The sequence below is a fragment of the Larus michahellis genome, chromosome 2, assembly GCF_964199755.1.
Source record: "Larus michahellis chromosome 2, bLarMic1.1, whole genome shotgun sequence".
In the NCBI taxonomy this organism is placed as follows: Eukaryota; Metazoa; Chordata; class Aves; order Charadriiformes; family Laridae; genus Larus; species Larus michahellis.
The window spans coordinates 110,458,797-110,475,610 of NC_133897.1; the positions used below are offsets into that span (position 1 = coordinate 110,458,797).

A 16,814-nucleotide genomic window follows, 5' to 3' on the forward strand; every position below is an offset into this window, starting at 1 on the left:
TTTCTAAAGGTTAAATATTTTAGCATGGCTTTATGAGATTCTTAATTTCTAGGCTTTCCAACAGCTATGAACAGTAAAGTTTAACCTCTAAATGAACAAAGCTGTAGCTGTATGGCTAGAACTGCAGAGATAAATACAAGCTCCAAACAAATTTCACTGATACCTGAATGAAGTAAAAATTGTTTTAAAGCTTCTCCATTTCTCATTAAGTCATGGTGTTTTTTTACTTTTTTCCCACATGTATCACTAAGTAGAGATTAAGTCAGTAATTAGTGACTGGCTGAACATCTACAAAACCTAATTTTATGCTTTTTAGAAAAGAAATAATGGAATGGAAAAGCTTTAGAGCCATATGTATGGCACATTGAGGCCACCACTTTGGGCTCCATGCTGGTACACCGAACCCATGCTGAAGAAATGAAATGGCAATACTGATTTCATATGTGATTTAACAAATAAATAAACCTCTTGATATTAGAAATAACTAATTATTATAATCAGAACTAATGAAGATCAATCTAAACTAACCTTTTTGTTCTGATTTACCTAAATTGCTAAAAATGTTGATTTTGTGTAACAGGTACAATAGTCAAAAGAAAATGTCATTTGTGTTTATATTAGCTGTGGTAATATGTAGTTTTACCCTAGTGTCAGTAGTTTCAGTCCACCTAAATCAGTCTTCAAACAAACACCTTCGAATACAAAAGCGGATTTTTGCTTTGCTATTTTGAAGTGTGCTTTGTGGAATTATTAAGAAATTTCCATTTTGGTATGATCTGGTAAAAAGTCAGGTTTAGGTCACCTGAGCATGTTTCTCTGTTTTAGTATTAATCTTTCCTTTTGTACTTAAGGCAATTGCAACATAAATGGAAGAAAGCCATAAAAGCCCTGAGACAACCTGAGGGAGAAGACTACGTGCAGAGCTATACGGTAAGGGACAGAGCTAAATCGCAAGCATTATCATGCAGTGTATACGCTATATCCCTAAGCCTGGCATTTACTATAGCAATAAGCCGCATCAGCTGCAAACAAATCTGCACATTGGTTTATGCCTTAGGTGTGTCATGATTCATAAAGCTGAAGATTGGAAATCCTCAGCCATCTAAGCAGCACCCTAATAACCTATTCAGTTGTACCTTGCAGTTGCCAGTACAGTCAGATGAGATTTGGGGATTATCGAGGCCAAGACTCAGGAAACCTGCATTTAATTCCCACTTAACAAGCTTCATATATGTGTTGTTTAATCCATTTGGATTGATATTTGCAAGGGACTGTGACCTTCAGATGCCCACACTGAGTGACCCTATAACTTTCAGAAAACAGCTTCTGCATTACTTAACTACATTTTAAATGACTTAATTTGGGTACCCCCAAATTAAAACAGTTATAGATTTATCACTTTTAAAAGTGCTGGACCAGAACTCACACATACTACATAGCCACATGCTATACACGTTACGTATTTAGAGAATAAGAACCTTATGACTAGGCCTGGTTCTTCTCGTTTATGGATCACACAATTATGTGCAGTGATTTAATTGGGTTCTTGTAGGTATTGTGATAATAATAACAAATTCCCCAACTTTCAACTGAAAAAATAATGATTTAAATCTGTATTTTGAAGTTTAATCAATGTATTAACTTGTAAACTCTAGTACCACACTAACAAGAGGCTTTCTTTAGTGCCTCTAAGAAAATAGATAGTACTAATAGATTATATTCAGAAGTATGGAAGATAAAAATAATGAAAAAGCATTACGTTAATCTAGCTTTCCATTGTTCCAGTACAAAGAAAATCTTCAACTTCTCAAATATGACTGGGTTATCTACAGGTGAACACTTTTTTTGTGTGTGATTTTATGTACACATCTTATGCTAAACACTTGTTACAAAAGCAATTATTGTGTCTGGAAGATGCTAACTGAAAAACAAATTACCTTGAATTAAATTACCATATAATTTTCAGAGGAGTTAAAAATTTTCTACTCACTTCTCTAAAAATTATCTACAGTCTAAAATGAATACAAACTAGCTTTTCATGTGCTTTATACAGAATAAATTGCAAGCACTTTTTTTTTTAGTTTCTTTCTTTAAAACATAGCCTCACTGCAGAGTGAATAATTATAAAACTGTTTTGAGTAATTAACAAAGTACTAGAACTTTCTTGTGGAATAAAATTTACAATGTAGTCTTCACCAGTCAATACAAGGAGAGAGAAAGACTTTGGTAAAATGTTTTTAACTTTTAAAAATTATTTTACTTTGAAAAAATAGTCTACACCATGTTATATGCAATTATAATGAATTCATATGATTTGGTAACTTATTCCTTCTTAGTGTCAGTGAAAACATTGTGCTTATCTAAAACTGATTGGTTGCTTAAGTGAATATAGTAACACTAAGAAATCCCACTGAGGCAATCTGAGCCTTGGTCAAAACAAATGGTTATTTATTAGGCAAAAGGATGTATGGAGCAAGATCAAATATCAAAGTACATCATACTAACTTTAAGAAGATAATGGCTTGTTGAGAATTCAAGATACTAGTGCCAGAATGCATGTATCCATGACATTTATGCAAATCTCATGCCACCTCCACTTACAACTGGCACTCACATTGAGATGACATTGATGAATGTGACTGGATTTGCACTACATGTTAATCTTGGGTCAGAAAAAAAAAATTGATCCAGTAGCCTGTCTCCTGTTTTCACTGATAAACTCTTACACAGAAAGGTGCATCCCTTGATCCCAGCCCTGGAACCACTTGCCAACAGCTGAAGCTTACTTTTTATGCTGTGCTAGTGGATCTTCAGGATTTTTTCTCAGGAACAGATGTGAAAAGAAAAAGGGAAAAAGGAGAGAGTAAATTCCTAGCAGTACTATTATTCAGCTGATTCCAGAAAATGTCTTCTAGGAACAAATAAGAGAAGAAGAAAGGCTCTGGGACCAGACAAGCAACAGCACTTGACTGGAGTTTCACTGGGCAGCAGTGATGCTTAGGCACCTCTTCCTTGTGAAGACTGGCACCTCTCAGGGAATGAAACAGCAGCAGGATACAGTACCAAAATGCAGCACTCAAAGCCAGGGTTAGCATACAAACACAGCCTAAACTGTGCCTGCAGCTTTGAACTGTACCCAAAAGGAACAGTTTAGATTGGAAGTGACGACAGCACTTAAAAATGTCTATTTGGATAAACACTGGTGATAAATTCAGACAGCTGATTTTGGAAGTCCAATTCCTTGGCAAAACAAAATCAATGGTAAGGTGGCCATATGCCAGATTCCTCTTCAGTGTACAGGAGGTTATTCAAACACTATGTTCAGAGAGCTTTCCTCAATTCTTTACCAAATCCTTGTTTGGCACACTAAAAATGACCAAAATGAAAGCTCAGGTTTCTTGATTTATTGGTTGCATTTGAATCCTGGTGCTCAGAGTATCATAGAATTATAAAATGTGTCGGGTTGGAAGGGACCCTTAAAGGTCATCTAGTCCAACCCCCCTGCAGTAAGCAGGGACATCTTCAACTAGACCAGATTTCTCAGAGCCTCATCAAGCCTGGCCTTGAATGTCTCTAGGGATGGGGCCTCCACCACTTCTCTGGGCAACCTGTTCCAGTGTCTCACCACCCTCATGGTAAAGAACTTCTTCCTAATGTCCAATCTAAACCTACCCTGCTCTAGTTTAAAACCATTGCCCCTTGTCCTATCACTACATACCCTCGCAAACAGCCCCTCCCCAGCTTTCCTGTAGGCCCCCTTCAGGTACTGGGAGGCCACTATAAGGTCTCCCTGGAGGCTTCTCTTCTCCAGGCTGAACAACCCCAACTCTCTCAGCCTGTCCTCATAGATGAGGTGCTCCAGCCTTCTGAAGCAGAATAAGCAAGTTATTGTCTGGTAACATGCTGTGTCTCCAATCAGTGCTCTTCTTTAAGACATACAGCTCCTATTTAAGAAAAGCTTTTACCCAGGCCAGGCTACAGTAGGGTTTTTTTATTTTTTTTTCGATCTTCAGAAACTCTCTTTTTATATATAACAAAAATGGTGACATTTCAATTTGGGATGAAGTGAATTGCTATTGTTACAGAACTTTTCTTAAGTACATTGGACCAAAGTTTTAAATGGATATTTTTCCACTGATGCCAATGCCAGTTGATATAAGAAGATCTTTTGTATACCTTTTCGAACTCTACCATTTAATGTCATGTCCAAATAAAGTTCATTTGGGTGTATAAATGGCCCAGAAATGCTACTAGAAAAATGGTATTTAAAAATGCTAGTTAAAACTTTTGGCGATAATTCCCTCCCCTTTCTCCTCGAACCTAGGCCTAACCATGTGTTGAGTGAGTTTAAACAATCTTATGTTGTTAGATTTTTTTGTCACAAGGATGGAAAACTCTGGAAATGCGACCTCCTAGGCACAGCTATTGAGTAAGTTGGTTGGGTTCGTTGCAAAGGTAGTGATTTTTCTTACTCTGTGACAAGAATGCAAGAGGATTTCCATTTTTGCATCCTTTAGAAATGTTTGCAGCAGAAAGGATGTTTCCTTTTAACAGTTTACAGTACCGTGAATCGAAGTCAATAAGAAGAGGAAATCTATACATTGTTGAAATACTGCCACGAATAGAAGAGTGGACAAAAGTCTCTTGATTTGACCTATTCAAATTACTTGGATAACAGTGACAGATAAATCACCACTGGGATTATACCAGCCTGAGGAGACTATGGTCTTTCCTTTTCACTCAGACTGAGATGTACAGCCAGGGAACAGAGAAATCTCCCCATTTATAACAACACTCAAGAAAATTCTTGTGTGCTGAATCGGTACCCTTGTTAGCATGTGAACTTTCTGACAATAAGGAAAGCTGCACTTCTGCTCACCTGCGCCTCCATCCTGCAGGTTGTTCCTTCATATTTACTCCTCAATTTGGGCCTTTACTACTGGCATGCAGTCATTTTAAGGACTAGGCATGAAATGATAAATGCTCATGAAATTAGGATTTTGACTGTTTTCCACTGTTTTTTATCTAGTTGCAGTTTCACTGCACAACATAAAATCCAACTGTGCTACCAGTTGCAGAAGTAACAAAAGATCATTCTGTGGACAATATTCAATTAAACATGACACGCATCAGTAAATTACATCTGTTGTATTTTCTGAATGCCTTTTCCTCTATGCAAATCAATAAATGTTTAAAAACAGTTATATCTCTGGAAAAGGGACACACACTGATACTGGTTATACGGTGAGTAGGCTAAACCAAATACTTGCATAAATTGCATTGTCTGACTCTTAAATGTGACATTTGATGCAAGTGATCTTTTTTTATTTTACTATTATTTCATATATACATCTGGAGGCATTTTGACATAGAAGCAAAGCGTCTGAACTTGAAAATCCCAAACTATAGATACAAAATGCTGTTCTGCCTGAAATGTTAGGTGGCCCTGTTTACAGAAATCAGGGCAGGGGGAGGGGATAGATGTTGAAGCTTATATACATACACACATATATAGATGTGTGTGTGTGTGTGTGTGTGTATATATATATATCTTTTGCTACTATACATTGAATGGAAAATAAGGATAACAGGAAGAAGACCTACCCAGCAATGTCAAGACACAAGCCAGTATTGCTATCAGAGCTCCAGTGCTAAGTCCTGCAGGCAAGATATATGCTTCTGCATTGCATGTCTGAGCAATACCATCTGCATCACAATCACAGACTCTGATGGTGAGGGTATTCGTGCTACTAAGCGAAGGTGATCCACTGTCCACAATGAATATTGGCAAGTAGAAAACAGACTGTTCCTGTCTTCGGAACCCATTTCTCCTGGTTAGTACTGTTGCAGTGTTATCTAGATAAAGGAATAAAAACATAAATATAAAATACATAACCTTTCTAAAACACAAGTCTATAAATAATACAGCCCATCACTTAAAAGATTTATAAACACATTCATATTATTTATATTATTCCTGGACATACATTTTTGAAGCTGCAGCGACAGGATCATCTGAGAAATAATACCAAAGAGGTCTATTTGATTTTAGTTAAACTCACACTTCCACTCTTGATAGACAGTTGAAGATTAAATCATTATAAAAAAGAAAAAAATTACCCTTCAGTTATCAGATTAAGAACCTATATACCTATTTCAAGTCTAATTTCCAAGGATCTATTTCAATTATTTACAGATATATATATATCATAATCATTGAAGAGATGAACATATTAATAGGAGAATAAGCACTGAAGACCAATGAAATATTTTTTGAATGCAAAAAAAAAATCCAATTGGTGTACAAATACAGGTAATTGCACATGTAACAAAGACATGCACGTGTTTTCAGTCTCATCTGAGAGTCAAGACGAATAATATAACCAATCTAAAATATGTGGCTTGATGCTGCTCTGAGTGTGTTCCAGAAAATATGTGCAAAACTCACTGTGTTCAATACAGGTTGACAGCTTCTGAGAGGTAGGGAGTTACATCTCCTAGAATGCATAGAAAAGGTCGGTCGGTCGGTCGGTCTATCTATCTATCTACTTATCTACCTATTTATAGACAGATATATCAATAGTTCTGCAAAGTTATCTTATTGTGCCATCTATTATGACCTATCTGGCAAAATATGCAAGCACTTCTCCATATAGCATCATATGAGATATGCATAAAATTAATTAACATCGAAAGAGGCAACTGCTGCTGTATCTTGTCTATTATTTCTTTTTCCCAATTATAAATTCTCTGGAAGAGGGCCTGTCTTTTCATTAAATATTTTAGAGTACATGTGACAATGTCGGATTTCTGAATTGAGTCTTATTCTAATGCTATTTTATTATTTTGATCATTATTATTATTACAGTCTTTAGTTTCGAACTGCAAGCTGCTCATACGAAGAAAATTAAGCATGGCAGTAACTACACGCAGGGTAAGGCAATAAATATCTGCATGAGGGGACCTTGTTAGTCACATGTTATACTTAGTGAATGTGGTTCGAAGTCTGTCTGTAGAAACGGTATCCTTTAGTCCACCATATGTCTGTTTTTCTTGTTTTATTAATAGGGATGACTTGGGTTGCTCTGGTTTAGTACTGATCCATAAAAGAGCAATGCAAGAGTAACATAGTGCCTATTTAGTTCTATTTGCTTCAGCTAATAGCTAAACTGACTGATACATGCCCAGCTGCCTTGTTATGCAGCGCAACTGATGAGAACACTAACTGGAAGTGTGTTCTCAGATATTTTAACTAACAGAAACGTGATGTTAGTGGGAGTCTTTGCATAAGTCTTTGGGGAAATAGTCATAAGAAGCCTGTGTAAATATTGTAGACAGCTTCCATTATCAAACACATTCTTCAATACTTCAATTTCTTCATATGTACTGAAAAGATGCATTTTTCTTATTAAAAAAAAAAAAAAAGAAAAAACCCACAAAACAAAACACACCAAAAAAGCCCCACAAAAGCCCCCTTCTTGATTTACCATGCACTCATTTTTTATGCCCTGAGTTACATTGATAAGACATGAATTCCTGGACATTTTTCAGTCCCTGCCCCAAGGTAAAATCTAATTTAGATAAAACCCTATAAATACAAGGGAAAAAAAATGTGAGAAGAGTGACTTCTGGTGAAGAAAAATAAATACATATTTGAAGCTGCTGTGTTTGGCTCAAGGCTTTAAATGATTCAAACAGCAGCTTAATTCCCTTGACAAATAATCTACAGATAAAATTAATTTGCAATACGATTGTAGTTTAATTTATGTCCTTACCAGAATAAAAGTTTATGTAGGTCATAATCAGCATGGTGTATTCAAAACGAAGGATGTTAGTGGTGAATATTTACTCAAACAAAATGTCCTCACCTTTGTTGTCCTGCAGTGTAAAATTGTGGTTATTTGCTGCTTCTGCTGTTAAACTGAAGTAAAACTGATGGCCATTTGGTGGGTCATCTTTATCAATTGCACTGATTTTCTGGATCACCTGTTTTGAGATACATTGGGGTTTCATTGTTGGGCATGGTAAGAAACATAAATAGATGTACATTGTATAACCCCTCTATTACTTATCAAAAAATTAACCCTCCCTTAAGTCCTGCTCATATTGCATTTTGGTTTTCTAATCTCCTAAGCATGTACAGATACAATTAAAACTAAAATGTGACTCGACTCTTTACTTTCCATGTACCAACTCTTTTGGCCAAAAGCAATGATCTGCAAGGCCTGTGAGAAAGTTAGGTCCTGCCGTTCACCAGGGCTTGGAATATAAACTGCATAGCAGTGGACAAAGCGTATCTTCTGGAGGGCCCTTAATCTAGTTATTAGTAGCTGCAATCAATGTAAAATTTTGCAAGGAGAAAATGATGCTTTTAAGCATTTTAATTCATGCATTTTTTTTTTTTAATATAATGAAAAATAAAAAGCCAAGTCATAAGTATATTAATATTTTCTGGGATATTTTTTCATTATTATCATTATTTTTCCAATTTTACTTTTTAAATTTCTGTCAAAATCTGCTTCTAAAAGGCAGTGTCAACATTGCTTAAAGTCCATGAAGAATGAATACTTGGAGCTAACCGTTCTTACTATATCACAGAGAAAACAAACAGGTACACCTATAAGAGCACACATATTCTGTATTTCTCATGAACACAAGTTAATAATTGTAGTGTTTTCTGTTAAGGATTTAAATTATGCTGTGATTTTGAAATGCGCAATAAACAACATCTGCCACAAAAAGGACAATATTCTGGGAGAATGCACAAAAGTGCAAAGTCTCCCAGGGAATATGCAGATACAATGCGGGTGAAACATCTACTAGTTTTCTAGGAGATAGAAGAGAGAATGAGAAAATAGATATATATTTTTTTTTTTTCTGAGGTCGTACAAAGTGGAGAGGAAAAGTCCAAATATGAGAGACACCAAGTATAAACAACTCCAGTTACTTTCATCTGCATCTAGGACTACTTGGAAGACACTTGGTGAGTTAAAAACACTGGGGAATGTGGTAGGAATACATTTCCCTTGTGAACTTGTGGCCTTATGACCCATACTTCCGAAGGGAAATAAAAGTGTGTACTCATTTTAGGCACGATAGGCCTTTAGTCTCAGAATAACCTCTGTGTGATAACTTCCCACTTACTAGCAAAATTAGGAGGAAGTATGCATTCTTAGTATTATTCAAAATTAGGTGAGTTTAGCAAAATGTGTCAGTTATATCAGTAAGAAAGCCAGAGATTTTAACAGTACCTTCAAGTAATTTTTACACCTGAGTCTTTCTCCTCAGAGGTATGGTGAAGACATTAGGGTTTGATTAATATTTGCTTATGCTGCACATCAAAGAGTAATTTTTACTGGCAAAAGCTGATTGTATTTTATCTTGAAGCTGGCAGGCTTTCATAAGCTATGTCAGCCTATCTGATAAAAATAAACACAATGAAACTATCAAGCCATACCTGACCAGGTTGAGCATTTTCACAGACAGTTGTTTCATACTCCATGGCAAACTCAGGAGCATTGTCATTGATGTCAAGGATAGTGATAGCTACGTAGCCTCTCCCAATCTGTGCTGGATTCTCTACAGGAAAAGAAGCCAACAAAACAATCAAGAAGAGCTCCTTGGAAGTTATTCTTTGGGTCAGTACGGTTTCCCTTTGCATTCTCCTTTTGCATACACATGTCAAATTAATTACTATCCCTCCTAGAAAGACAAAGTAAGCTCTTGGCTTGATCTTCTGGACCTAGTGGAAACAGTGTTTATGTTTTCCAGCCACTTCAGTTAAACTAAGATTTTACTCTCAGGGATAAACTGAAAATCTAACTCACTAATCACAACATCAAAACACATCATATGGAAGGATAAGAGCGAGATGATGTAAAACCATCACCAAGGGGTATAGCTAGCCAGAAAATGCTATACATACCGGGAATAGCATGGTTATCATGGTTTAAATAAATTTTTGTTGCAATTCAGATTGATCAGGCTATTAAGAAGTTAAAACCAGAATTCCGTCACTTATGTATAGCAGAAAAAAGAGGAAGCTGTATTCCCAAGCAAATCCCAAAGTATTTAAAGTGCACACAACTGGGTATTTCAACACTGTCATTAGTAAGTTGAACACCTTAAATATGAATCACATTCTTAAACTGATGCACATCTCTAGCTAAAATATGAATCTATTCAGGGTCCAATGTCATCATTTAATCTTAAACAGTAGATATTTTTGGACTAAGTATAAAGGACATCAGCGTGTGCTATACTTATTTTGCTAGATAACACCTCTGTTTTGGAGCAGGGAAAAGAGAGAATGCATTACTTTTTTACCATAAGTGGTGATATTAGTGATAAAGCAGGACAGAATGAAAAACTCTACAAATCTTCAAATATGTATCTATCTTTTTATAGGGTATTTCAACCACATTTTAGTAAATATTATAACATTTAAAACAGTGCATCCAAATGTAGATCACAAAGTGTTGTGTTTTGTTTTGATTTTATTCCACGTGTGAAATACCAGAGGAGTAAGCAATTTTGACACCAAATTTCTGACAATTTTTCCTCTGCTGATCTAAGCTTATTGAAAACCAAGCAGGCCATGAACATAAATTAAAGAATTGTAAGGTATTACTTGTGCTCCTGGACTCTCACTTTTGCCAGGTATGCCCCTTGGCTACCTTGTCAGTTTTGTTACTGCCCAGGAAAATTTTTAGTTTCCATTCTGGCCTCCTAGACTAAAATTTTACTCGTGAGAATACAAGATAAATTCATAGAGACACTAAATGATAAATGTTAGGTTTCAGGTTAAACATTAAATTAACCTCACTGAAAGCAAGAAGTGAGGATTTTTAAAATAGCAGGCCAGGAAACTAGTAACTATTTTATTATTACAGCCCAACAGGGTAATAATAAGGATGAAATTTGAAGAAATATATTCTTCTAAATATAAAGGCAAAAATACATAGTTTTTCACAGAATGTGTTCAGAGCTGAACACGTTCAGGTTTGAACTTGCATTAACAGAATTTCTGTTGTATGCACTTGAAGGGTTTGATTCTTCAACACCTTTCATCATGCATCAGAAAAAGATACCGAGTACAAAATATCCCCTACAGTCTTACCTTAGAGTCAGGAAAGTGAAACCACATAAGCATTCACATTCTGTTTCCTACATACCTTTTAAGAATGCTGTGGTTGACTAACAGCAATCAACTCTAAGTGAGTGCCATCCCTAAGATGGGCTAACTGCTTTCCTATATACTCCATATCACTTTTCCTCTAACGATACTTGATCTGAAACTGCTGACTTAACATACTTCATCTTCCTTTGTACTTATTTTTCAAAGTCAAAAGACTACACAAGGTATGATGCAAAGGAAATCTGTTGTATTCCTTAATTTTTATCACACGGGTTTTTTTTACATTAGTAAGTTATTTCTACCTGCCATGGTTTGAAACTGTTGTAATTTCTCTAAAGGCAGCTGATCACAACCAAGCCTGAAGTTTTACACATAAACAGCCAATAAAATCTTTAAATTGTGACTTACGACTCTCCATAGCCAAAACTGTGATATTATGAACAGCATTAGTTTCCCTGTCCAAAGATTTGGCAGTTGTAATGACTCCACTGTTGGCATCAATATTGAAATACCTCTCCAGGTCGGTGTTTCGATCTATTGAGTACCTAAGTGAAGGATGAAAGAAAACTTTTGATTTATGTTCAATTACAGCTTGTAAAAATGTTTCATTGATTTCTTATTAGAGAGAAAGAGTTTCCACTGTTTCCCCATTTTGAGCTTTATTTTGTCCAGTTTCTCTGGGGTTTTGAGAGAAGCAAAGCCATATGCAAAGGTGAGTTACACAGCGACCTGTGCTAAGAGTGGTGGGCTTCATTCCCGTAGCGTCCTCTTAAGTGAGGTTATAGGTATTCCCTTTTCTTTTCTTTTCTTTTCTTTTCTTTTCTTTTCTTTTCTTTTCTTTTCTTTTCTTTTCTTTTCTTTTCTTTTCTTTTCTTTTCTTTTCTTTTCTTTTCTTTTCTTTTCTTTTTTCTTTTCTTTTCTTTTCTTTTCTTTTCTTTTCTTTCTGCTGTAAGGCAATCCTTCATTTATACATGGAATAGCATCCTCCTGAACACCAGCTAAGGAAAAGCAAGTTGGAAGTTTGCTATGTGGCTGAACCACTCAGGCGCTGCTCCCATGGGGGCTGGCAGCCTGAGCACAGAGCTTTCTATCACCAGCAGAAGAGCCCCTGAGTTACCCAGAGCTGCAGGGGCAAGGATAAAAAGGATAAAATAATGCAGAGTAGGTCAAGGGATTGCATGTCTCGTCACTGTCAGCTCCCGGTGCATTACTGTCATTAGACAAACACAGGCTCATGCCCTTAACTCTTTGGCTTAACATAACTTTTACCTCCAAATTTGTTTTAGGAAGGAGAAATGAGCTCCTTAGCAAACAGAAAATAGAATAAGGGAAAAGGTCAAAATGCCTGTGGGTGTTTTGCTTGTAACCCTTTTGAGAGAAAGAGACAGTTGATTAGGAAGATTTAGATTAACAACTGGAATATTCTTGACATTTGATTTAATATTGGGTCAGATTCTTGCACTCTCATTTAGATCAAGTATGTATCCAGAGCACTTCCTTAGACTCACGATGAATTAAAATACCCAAATCAGGCCAAGTGTGATCATTACAATTACTGCCACACTGATGATATTTTAGATTATTGATATAACATTAACCAAATCCGTTGAACAACGTGGAAGGAAAGAATTATGGAAGATAGTTAACAAAACAGGACTTCCCAGATATAATGATCTTATGACACTATTTGTTTGTTCTATGTTGTAATATACAAGCTTCTGCTTTGTTGTATTATTGTGTTTTTATCTGTCCCTCTTGGCTACAGAATGCTAGAGCAGAGACTTGTTACATTTTAGAATTATTTTACTGTATTATGTCACAGTGTGAGAGAGAATGGAGCAAAGAGTTGTAACAACAGTAACATCCTGTTTCATGGATTAAGGCTCTCCCTCTTTCACTCTTTTGTTTTGTTTTTTTTTGGTTTTGGTTTGGTTTTTTTTTCATTTTGTGTTATCTGTAGTTCATTTTTCATGCCAGCACTGTTGCTTATTTGGTCAGCAGTGCTCCTCAGCTGTTTTGTGGCTGGCAATCTTCCCCATGAGACTATGCTTGTCACCTCTGCTATGTAGTCAATCTTGGCAGGCCCCGTTGCTGGGATTCCATGTCCTGCCAGCCCTTAGATTTCCCAATTATTAACACTATCACTATACAATTCAAAGAGCCAAAGACCTTTCTTGAAAAAAAAAAAAGGAATAAGAAAAAGAGAAGGAGAAGGAGAAGGAGAAGGAGAAGGAGAAGGAGAAGGAGAAGGAGAAGGAGAAGGAGAAGGAGAAGGAGAAGGAGGAGAGGTGAGAAAGACAGAAAAAGGAAAAGAAAGCAAGAAAGCTATAAAAACAAAGCAATAAAAAGGAGGGAGGAGGGAGGGAGGGAAGAGAAAGGAAGGGAAGGGAATGGGGGGGAGGGGAAAGGAGGGAAAGCAAACCAGTTATATAAATTGGACAACAGATTCTTAGGAAACAAGAAAAAAATAGTTTTTATGCATAGGAAGCAAGCAGTTTCCCTTAACTTATGTACAAGAGTTGTATCCATATTCAAATTTTAAAAACCTATTTTATATACTTTTAATCCTTTAATTCCTTGCAGCCATTAGTACTTGAAAATCTTTGAGCTGCAGGAGTTTTAAATCCTTTATTTAAGCTAGTTCAAACATCAATAGTTTTTAGGTCCATACAAGATGACCTTTTATTTTCAAACTATTTATTACTTCCCCCACCCAGTATTGTCAAGGTTTTAATTGTGTCTGATCCTGTAATTTCAACATTTCCTGAATTGTAACAAGTTAATTTTAATCAATGTCAGTACAATCCAACACTTGCAATTTGGAATACTTATTTATAGATTAATAATTTAAACTCCTTAAATAGATAATGAAAAGTATTATGTGTTAATCCTCCTTAACACATTCCAATTTTAGGTGAATCTGTCTCTGATGTACATCATAGCAGATGCAGGACAGCTTTAAATTGTATGATCTGTCGGTAGCCCCAGTGATGTACATAGCAGTTCACAAGCATATAAATAAACCCTCACTACTTCTCTTTTTCCTCCCTCTCAAATTCCAAACAACTTTGAAGCAGAAGAAATATTCAAGATGTAAATTAAGCTGGAAATGTAGCTATTTTTTATGCTGTAATTGTAAAAAATTAACCAGATCAAGGCCAATAAACTCATCCTTATGTTTACGCAGGAGTCAAAAGTATTTTGAGCATGGACTCCATTTATGGAACTGAATTTAATCCTACTCTACATGATTCACTAAACCAGATATTATACACCAGATGCTAACATCAGTGCCAAAAAAACCCTGCCACAGCAAAGAAAGAGCTCAGGAAAGATAAATTTCACAAGTAAATCCCTGCCAACCAGCTATCTAGGATTTGTTTATACATGATAGGAATCAGCTATTTTGAATATGTTGCTAATATATAATGAGAGAGAGAGAGAACACTTACGTCACCTCTAAGAGTGAAACATATGATTTATTTTTACAACTTGATTGCTGCTTTAGAAATTACAGACCTACACTAGATTCCCAAGTTCATCTTCAATGCATGAAAGTAAAAATTTAACATCCCAAAAAAAGGTGACATCCAAACAAGTTCTGTACCTGTGAATTTCTTTTCTACATATGCCCTAAATGGACAATAAGTGAAACCGAGTACTAACTTTTAATTGTGTATGTGTTGTTCCTCCTGCAGATCTTTAAGTTCACAAAATTCCTGAGTCAGAAGTATTACACTCTAGATCCTTTGCATGTTCCTTTGACAAATAATATTACTACTCTGTGTAAGAAAAGTAACAAGTAACTCATTACTGGTTTAACTTAGGTGGTGAGTCTTTTCCTTGAGCTTTAACCTCAGATACAGGCAAGCATAAGATGGATACTTTGTGTTTTCTTATGTTTTTTTTTATGATCCTGGACATGAGAATGTGCAAGACTTGCAGGTTCTTCACACACTGAATACAAAGGAAGAGGCCCTTGGCAGTTTTAGGGCTCCTATCTCTTTCCATTCAAATAGAAGATATTTGGCTGTGGCAATATTTACAAAAGCCAAAAGACAGTTACCTTTAAACATCCTGACTAGGACTTGTCCTATCTATTTCTCTCACATTAAGAGGTTTTCTGCGTTTTGTTTTGTTTTGGTTTTTTTTCTGTCAGACCTCAACTCTGGTTTACCATGCAAGAGACTGTGTGCTATTATGTTCTTGTGCATAGTGCTGGCAGAATACAACCCATTATGCATGGACACACACAGAGGCACACACATATGTGTGTATTTTTTTACATACATATATATATACACACACATATATATAGGTCCTGGTTGATTTAAGAGAACATAACTTGTTTTAGATAATAATAGACTCCCCTAAACTTAGAAAGAAATAAATGATTCTACGATTCTATGATATGTTGAGATTTTTTTCTTTGGAATCCTGAAATTATATCATCTCTTCTCTTCTTTGTTTTACAGATATTAAAATATATTATTTCTTTAGGAAATTCAGGAGTACAAAAGTCAAAATATGCAAAGTCTTAGAACATCTCGATCTCCCTCTGCAAGGGAAAAAAGCTAACTAATTGGTTTTGGTGTAACCAAAGACCCTTCTTCAACAAAATGAACAACTGCAATAAAAAGGCTAAATAAATAAGCAATTAAGACATCTTATAATTACCTGACAGGACTATTTGAGGCATCTGGATCATGGGCTGCCACTGTTCCAATGATAGTGCCGACCTTTGCTGCTTCAGACACCACCATAGAGTACAAACGTGAATTAAAGACAGGTGGTTCATCAACATCTTCTACAATTATCTTCACTGTTGTCATGTCACTGAAGGGTCCCAGACTCAGGAAGCGAGGGTCAACATTCATATTGGCTGCTTCTATCCTCAGGGTATAGCTTGTCTTAGCTTCAAAATCCAGCTCCTATACAGGTAAAGTTATTTGGAAATTTTATTATCCAGTAATGTTGCCACAAAATAGTTTCACTTAGAACTATCAGGAAGTACAAAATGAACTTTGCCATTTGTATCCAACCAGTAGATTTGATTGGCAGAGTATAGTTGATGCCTCATTTTTTAGCTTTCTCAAAACACTTTTTGCAGTGTCTCACTAGTGAATGACTTTAATGACAAAACTTCTTGTGACTTCTGCGAGGACAAAATTCGCCCCATTATTTCATCATCGTGAATGAATACTTTTTTTTGTCTCATTCATATTGTATATAAGGTAGTGTCAGATACAATGTGTCATACTACCCAGACGTAAGAACTCAGTAAAATATTCACTGGTGAAAACACTTCATTCAGAAATTTTTTTTTTTTTTTTTTTTTGGATAGCATTGAGGTTGGCTCATCAATTATTACTCCAACCTCTGTATAAATTTGTGTAGAAAAAGTGGCAATTGGATAAGCTACATTATTTATATGACAATATTTTGTACTGAGATACAGCTTGGAGATTGTTTTGTTTTGCTTAACAAAAAAAAATTACATTAATTTTTTACACCTTCATTCTGCTTTAATTTTCTTTGATGAAATTATAGTTTCTTTTGGAATACATACTGCTTTAGAATTAGAAATTACCTGCCACACCTAAAGGGATATCTGTGATCTGGAGGACAGTCCCATAAAGAAAATTATTTTGGAGGCAAAAAATTCGTCTTACCTCAC

At 35.7% G+C, this 16,814-nt stretch overlaps 1 protein-coding gene across 2 annotated transcripts in view; it reads right to left on the bottom strand.

The window, feature by feature from the left end:
- Window positions 1-16,814, bottom strand: part of LOC141739399 (cadherin-7) — an 83,871-nt gene that overhangs the window by 7,547 nt on the left and 59,510 nt on the right. For both annotated transcript variants that reach the window (XM_074576562.1, XM_074576563.1), the window contains exons 7-11: window positions 15,815-16,068; window positions 11,546-11,682; window positions 9,458-9,579; window positions 7,869-7,986; window positions 5,605-5,856 (exon numbers count right to left, since the gene is read on the bottom strand). In XM_074576562.1, the coding sequence (XP_074432663.1) occupies window positions 5,605-5,856; window positions 7,869-7,986; window positions 9,458-9,579; window positions 11,546-11,682; window positions 15,815-16,068 (883 nt within the window). The remainder of the gene's footprint in view (window positions 1-5,604; window positions 5,857-7,868; window positions 7,987-9,457; window positions 9,580-11,545; window positions 11,683-15,814; window positions 16,069-16,814) is intronic.